Below are 6059 nucleotides of genomic sequence, written 5' to 3'. Positions count from 1 at the left end.
TTCTCTGGGTCCTCTGGGTCCTTCTGCATCTTTCTCCATCTCAGTCTTTTCCCAGCTGTTGCTTTCAGGGGTCAGTCTCTCCATGTCCATTTTTCTATGGACCCTTCTTTTCTTTCTATCTCTTCCTGCTATCTCTTTCTCAGTATCGCTGTCTCTCTCTGATTCCCCTTCCCCTCATTGTCTTTCTCTTCTCTTGCTCTGTCTCTTTGTCACTAGATCTCTGTTGCAGTCCCTCCACTCTGTATCTCAGAAACTCTGCATCTCAGAAACTCTGCATCTCTGTGCCTCTCTGTCATTGCCCCTGGGTCTCCCCACCATCCCCAAGTTAGGGCCACAGACTCTCCAAATCCATCTGTTAAAGGCCACCCCCAGAGGACAGATGTGGCCTGGCCAGAGCCAGTTCCATACCGGCCCCACCAGACAGTCCCCTGTGTTTGTACCTGTGTTTGTAGGACTCAAATACTAGTAAATAAATATGGTCACCGCCCTCCATCCTGTGTGCCCCCTGCCCTTTGCTCAGGGACATGGCCTAGGCTGGGGCCCTTCTCAAGACACTCCTGTTTCTCTCAGAGGGCAGCCAAGACTGGCTACCTGGTCCCAGGTGTGGGGAGTGGGAAGGGGCTGGGGGTCCAGAACCCTGGGGCTGAGGGGGCTGGGGGCCTGGACTCGTGGGTCCCAGAGGAGGGGGGTGATCCCTGTGAGATCCATGACTACTGCCAAGGTCTGCAGTTGGGAAGGATTTATTATCACTAAGTGGCCATGACAGAGCAGGGAGGGGGAGGTGGCACTAACGAGGCTGCTACAATCAGCTCCCCTAGAGGCAGCGATTAAGGGCTCATTACCCGCTGGGGGTGGGGGGGGGAGGCTGGGAAAGGCGCAGGGGGAGGATTGAGTTCGGGTGTGGGGCAGAGATGAGGACAGTCTAGAGGGAAGAAGAGTGGACACTCCTCAGCGGGAAGTTCAGTCAGGACACTCCCAGGAAAGATTGTGAAAAGACTGCGTTCCAGGGAAGTGGGGAGAGACACAAATTGGAAGCACAGCAGATGGGGGCAGCCCGGCCGGGTCACGGCTTCTCCAGCTGGACGTCTCCGATGTGGAGGCTGCCCACGTCCTGGTAGGTGCCCTGGAGGCCCCGGGAGATGTCCTCGTACATGGAACAGTCATCGAGGTTCAGGCCCTGGGGTGGAAATGTGGTGATGGGTCTCAGTGTCCTGATGCCCAGGTCCTTGCCCCTAGCCACACCAGGGGGAACCCCGTGTGAACCCCCCCAATGCACCTATCCCTAACCTGTCCCCACCCTCCACTCACCTCATAAAGATTCTCATCTTCGTAGTCATCCTGGATGTCTGGCCCGAACTTCAAGTTCTGCCATCGTTTCTGTCGGGGGATTGGGAACGTCAGTGAGGAGGGGGCAGCATATGTTTTCAGACCCTCCTGGATGCCAGGAGGGGCTTTACCAGTGAGGGTAAGGGACATGCCCAAAGCCACATATCCAGTGAGTGGCAGGTCTCTCTGGGTCCAAGCCATTGTCCTTCTGGCTGTCTCCACTGCCTTACTGTTCTCCATGGATAACAACAACGATAATAGTAAATAGCAATAGTTGCCCTGTGGCCTAAAGGGAGGCTGGTTCAGGTCAGAGACTCTGGGGGGACACCCAGCCCTCATCTTCCCTGGCCTGGGCTATATCTGGAGGGCTACAGCACTCCTGGAGGTGGGGCGAGTGAGGCAACCCTGGAGGAAGACTGAGCACCCTGCAAAATCCGTTATATTAATTCATTTAGTCCCCACAGCCCCTGTGAAGTGGGTGCTGTCACTCCCTCAAGTTTTAAGTGGGGACCCTCAGACTCGGAGGGGCCTGGTCCCCGCTGGCTTACCCTGAACAGCAGCAGCGTCCCAGGCACCACTGCGCAGAACAGCAGGATGATCCCCTCGGCTGTGATGATGTTGTTCTTGGTGCCCTCCCCCATGTCCAGGAAGGGTCTGGGGAGCGGCTCTGTGAGGGGGGTGCTGCTCAGAACCCTGGCACCTCCAGCCCTCCCTGGCCTCCCGGCCCCGCCCCACCCCGCCCAACCAGGCCCAGGACCACTGAAGCCCCCACTGGGCAGATGAGAAAATTGGCCAGTGTGTGCGAGCCAGGGAGTGAGTATGCCCACTGCGGGCAGTGGTCCCATCCCCATGTCCCAGATGAGGAAGCTGAGCATCCCCAGCTGTGGAGGGACCTCGGGGCCAGGGCCCAGGCACTCACCACGCACGCGGAGGTAGGTGCCACAGGACTGCTTGGTCTCGTTGCCTTCCTTAGCTTGGCACCTGTACATGCCCCCATGGCTCTTATTCACCTGCTGGATGGTCAGCTCGCCCATGGGCCCCTTGCCATACTCCAGGAACATGGGAGGCCATGTGAAGTTGCTTTGGAGGATGCGCCACCAGGTGATGTTGATGTGGCTCCCTGGGCTGCTGCCATTGTGCTTGCACTGGAGGCGGGCCTCATCCCCCACGTTCACTGTCACTGATGGCGGGCCCCCATCCACCCACAGGGCCTGGCACCCAGGGCCTGTGGAGAGGCAGATGGGTGAGGGGCTGCAGGTGAGCACTAGGCCCAGCACTGGGCTCTGCAGCTGCAGCACTCCTGGGTGTGTGGGTGCAGGGAGTATGAGGACACTCTTGGGGGAGGTGGGCGAGGGGAAGAGAGGGTGGCGTTGGGAGCAAGGAGTGAGGTTGCCTCTGGGGGAGGGAGTTGGGATAACGTACAGTCGATGAGGGGGTGAGGAGGAACCTAGAGGAGGAGAGTGAGACACCCTGGGAGGAGAGAGAACACACCTTGGGGGTGGGGGTGGTGGTGTGAGGACATCCTGGGGAGGAGAGTGAGGCACCCAGGGGTGGTGCCACACCCCTGGGGGTCCCCACTTACCAACAACCCCACGCCCACTCTGTGCTTTGGCCCCACTGGACTCACTGGCATCTGGATATTTGGTTCCCTCATACTAGAAGTACCTTGCCTGGGCAGCTCCTTCCAGTATCAGTTTGGGCATCACCTCCTCCTGAAGGCCCTCCTGGTGCACTTTCCTACCGCAGCCCCAGCCCGGCCCAGTGTCTGGCACTTTATCTTGCGTAATTGTCACAAGACCCTCAGAAGTAGGTTCTCTCATTGTCCTCACTTTACAGGTGGGATGGCTAAGGCCCAGGGAGGGCAAGTTGGCTGCCCAGCCTCACCAGGGCAGCAGGAGTGGCTGGGGGTTTAAACCCCGGGCCCCCTGGGCCTCTTCCTGCCAATCTTTGGCCTGCCCTGTGACCCCAGGCCCGCCCCTCATTCTCTGAAACTTGCATGTGTCAACCTGGGGGTCAAAGGTGAGTCCATTCGTGGGCTGGGCAGGGGGTTGGGGGAGGGCTTCAGCAGGGTGGTTGGTGAGAGGGAGGGAGCCAGGGGCGGCCCAGGCTGGCTGCTCTGGGAAGCCCCAGCTCTCTGCCTTCCCAGGTCTGTCCACATGGCTGGCTGTACCTCTTCTAAAGGGAGGAGGAGGGAGGTGAGGAAGAGAGGAGGAGGAAGAGGTGGGGGAAGAAGCAGCAACCTCAGGGTCATGGGCTCCAATCCCGGCTCCTAGTCTAACCTTGAGTGACCAGCCCTCTCTGTGAACTTCTGGGCCAAACAGGATGGTCACAGCCCCACCAGCTGGTATTGCACAGGGGAGGTGGGGGGCGATGTCGATGAGGCGCCGCCTCCCCCAGAACCCAGAAGGGGCTCCCTAGGCAACGGGGACTGAGATTTAAGTCAGAGAAGGAGACAGCTTTTTTGTCCTCTGAAGCCGAGTGCTACCCCCAGGTCCTCTTCCTACCCCCAGCTCTGGAGCTCAGTCAAGGGTGACCTTAGTTCCTTATTTTGACCTGTGCAGATGAGGGGGTGGGGAAAGCGTCACTCTTTTGCCTGTGCCTTCCTCCATGGGGCTGTGGATGCCCCTTAAATGTCGCTGAGCCTCCTCCAGCCTCCCCTCGGTGGCTGGCTTGGGACAATCAAGCAGACAGATGCTGCTTCTACAGGGCCTTTCCCAGCTCCCCTTCCTGATGCCCCCCCAGCGCCCTTCCCTCTGCCTGTGCCCGCGCCCTCTCCAGCCTCTCCAGTCTCCCCACCACCTCCCCCCAGCACCTGCCTGTTAGCCACATACCCACGCCAGCAGCAGAGATCAAGAAGAGGAGGAAGAGGGTGGCAGGCGGGGCTTGGAGGACTCCAGGAGCCCCAGGCATCTTCTCCCAGTGTGTTGGTTGGTCTGGGTTGCAGCAGTCCTGGGGTACCAGATCCCACTTCGGCCGGGCCCCAAACCCCGCCCCACTTCCTGCCCAGCCCTCCCGGAGATGGGCTCCACTGGCCCCACGGCTGGGCCCTTCGGCTGCTGGGCCGGGGGCAGCCCCTGCCAGTACGCTGCTTCAAGAGTGCCACTTCGGGCCCAGAGTGGAGAGGAACCGCTCCCTGCACCTGTGTGGCCACAACTCCCCTGAGGGCAGGCTGCTCGGGTGGGAGGAAGAGGCTGGTTCAAGGCCTGGCTTGGCTCTGGCTCGTCACTGGCCGAGCCCTGGGAAGGAAGCCTAAGGGAGCCAGAGTTCGGGGTGTCTGCTGTGCACAGGTGGTCAGGGTGCTGCTTCTGAGCTTGGTTTCTGCCCCTCACTGGCCTTGGGCAAAACTTGACCTGTCTCTGACCCTCCGTGTCCTCACTTCTTGGGGTTGGAAGTGAGAATTTAAAGGAGCTGTGCATGCACAGCACTGAACGTAGGGCTCAGCACACAGCAGGTGCTCCGGAAACGTTGGTTACTACTGATGATCCTGAGGAATAAATGAGGCAGGCTGGCCAGCTCTGTGATGAGATGGTGGCTTCCCTTTGAGAGCCTCAGCATTTTTAATCCAAGAGATGATGATAAGAATATCTCCCTGGTCTTATGACATGACCGAAGGAGTTGGAGCCACGATGGGCTCTTTCTTGGTGTTCTTTCACTTCAGCCTCCCCACAAGTGGGCAAGATAGGCTACCCCCCATCTTACAGAGGAGGAAACTGAAGCCCAGAGAGGGGACACCGTCACTGTCACTTGCCTGGTGTTATATAAGTGGAGCAGAGATTCAAAGTCACTTACATGTGTCCAGGTTCTTTTGAACATCATTTCAGGTCAAGTGGGAGAGAAATGGGGTCCACACGATGCGGGTGGGGAATGACATGAGGTTGTTGAGGTGTTTGCAAGCAGTTAGGGGACCACCACACACACTCAAGAAAACACATAGGAAAAAAATTTATCGCAGGGAGAGTTTTGGTAGCAAAAACTGGGAAACAAACGAAAAGCCCATTTGCAGGAGATTGGATGCATAAATTGTGGTACAGTCAGCCAATAGAGTAATACACAGCAGGAGAACAGGCAAAGCTTCACATGTCAACAAGGCTGCATCTCAGGAATAACATGGAAATGAGAAAAAATATATTTTCATGATACAGTTGGCTTGTTTTCAAAAGGCAAAAAACACCGTGTGCTGTTAGGGACACATGCGATTGTAGTAAAGGTGTAAACCTGTGCAGGGGAGGGACACCCAATTCCTGAGAGGGGTTATCTCTAGGGAGGCCAGGGGTGTAACTGGGACGGTACACAGAGGGCTCTGTCTGTCTTAGTTTTGTGTCTTGTTTTGCTTAAGCTGGGTGGTGACTTCACAGGTCTTTGTTACACTACTATGTATTCTGTTTTGCATGCTTGACATGTTTCATAATTTTTAAAAAATGCAACTGTCACCCACACAGAAGAGCATAGGCCTCAACAGTTCAAGATTGCTGGGTTTGAATCTCAGCTCTGCGAATTGACTGGTCGTCTGAGCCTCAGTTTCTCCTCTTGTAATCTGGGCACAATCCCCCCATCTTATGAAGCTGTAAGAATATTTATGAAACAGTGTGCTTAGCACAGTTCCTAGGACACAGTTCCCCTTCTCTGGTCCCAGGGCCCCCCTCCCTTCCCTCCAGGGAGGCAGGTGTTCTGTTGGGCCCCTCGAAGGTCATTAGTCCCTCTGTGCTTCAGTTATGACCCCTACCTAGGAAGAC

At 57.1% G+C, this 6059-nt stretch overlaps 2 protein-coding genes across 2 annotated transcripts in view; both read right to left on the bottom strand.

Annotated features, from left to right (window-relative positions):
• The window catches only part of LOC124251347 (carcinoembryonic antigen-related cell adhesion molecule 1-like), a 1036279-nt gene that overhangs the window by 817240 nt on the left and 212980 nt on the right, over positions 1-6059 (bottom strand). The window lies entirely within an intron of this gene.
• Positions 725-4286, bottom strand: CD79A (CD79a molecule). The gene is made up of 5 exons (XM_046684112.1): positions 4158-4286; positions 2246-2551; positions 1875-1993; positions 1309-1377; positions 725-1177 (listed from the first exon to the last, which is right to left on the bottom strand). Exons 1-5 carry the CDS (start codon positions 4234-4236, stop codon positions 1064-1066), a joined length of 687 nt encoding a protein of 228 aa, XP_046540068.1. The 5' UTR covers positions 4237-4286; the 3' UTR covers positions 725-1063.

This window comes from Equus quagga, chromosome 13, assembly GCF_021613505.1.
Source record: "Equus quagga isolate Etosha38 chromosome 13, UCLA_HA_Equagga_1.0, whole genome shotgun sequence".
Classification (NCBI taxonomy): domain Eukaryota; kingdom Metazoa; phylum Chordata; class Mammalia; order Perissodactyla; family Equidae; genus Equus; species Equus quagga.
This window is presented reverse-complemented; position numbering and strand designations above follow the sequence as displayed.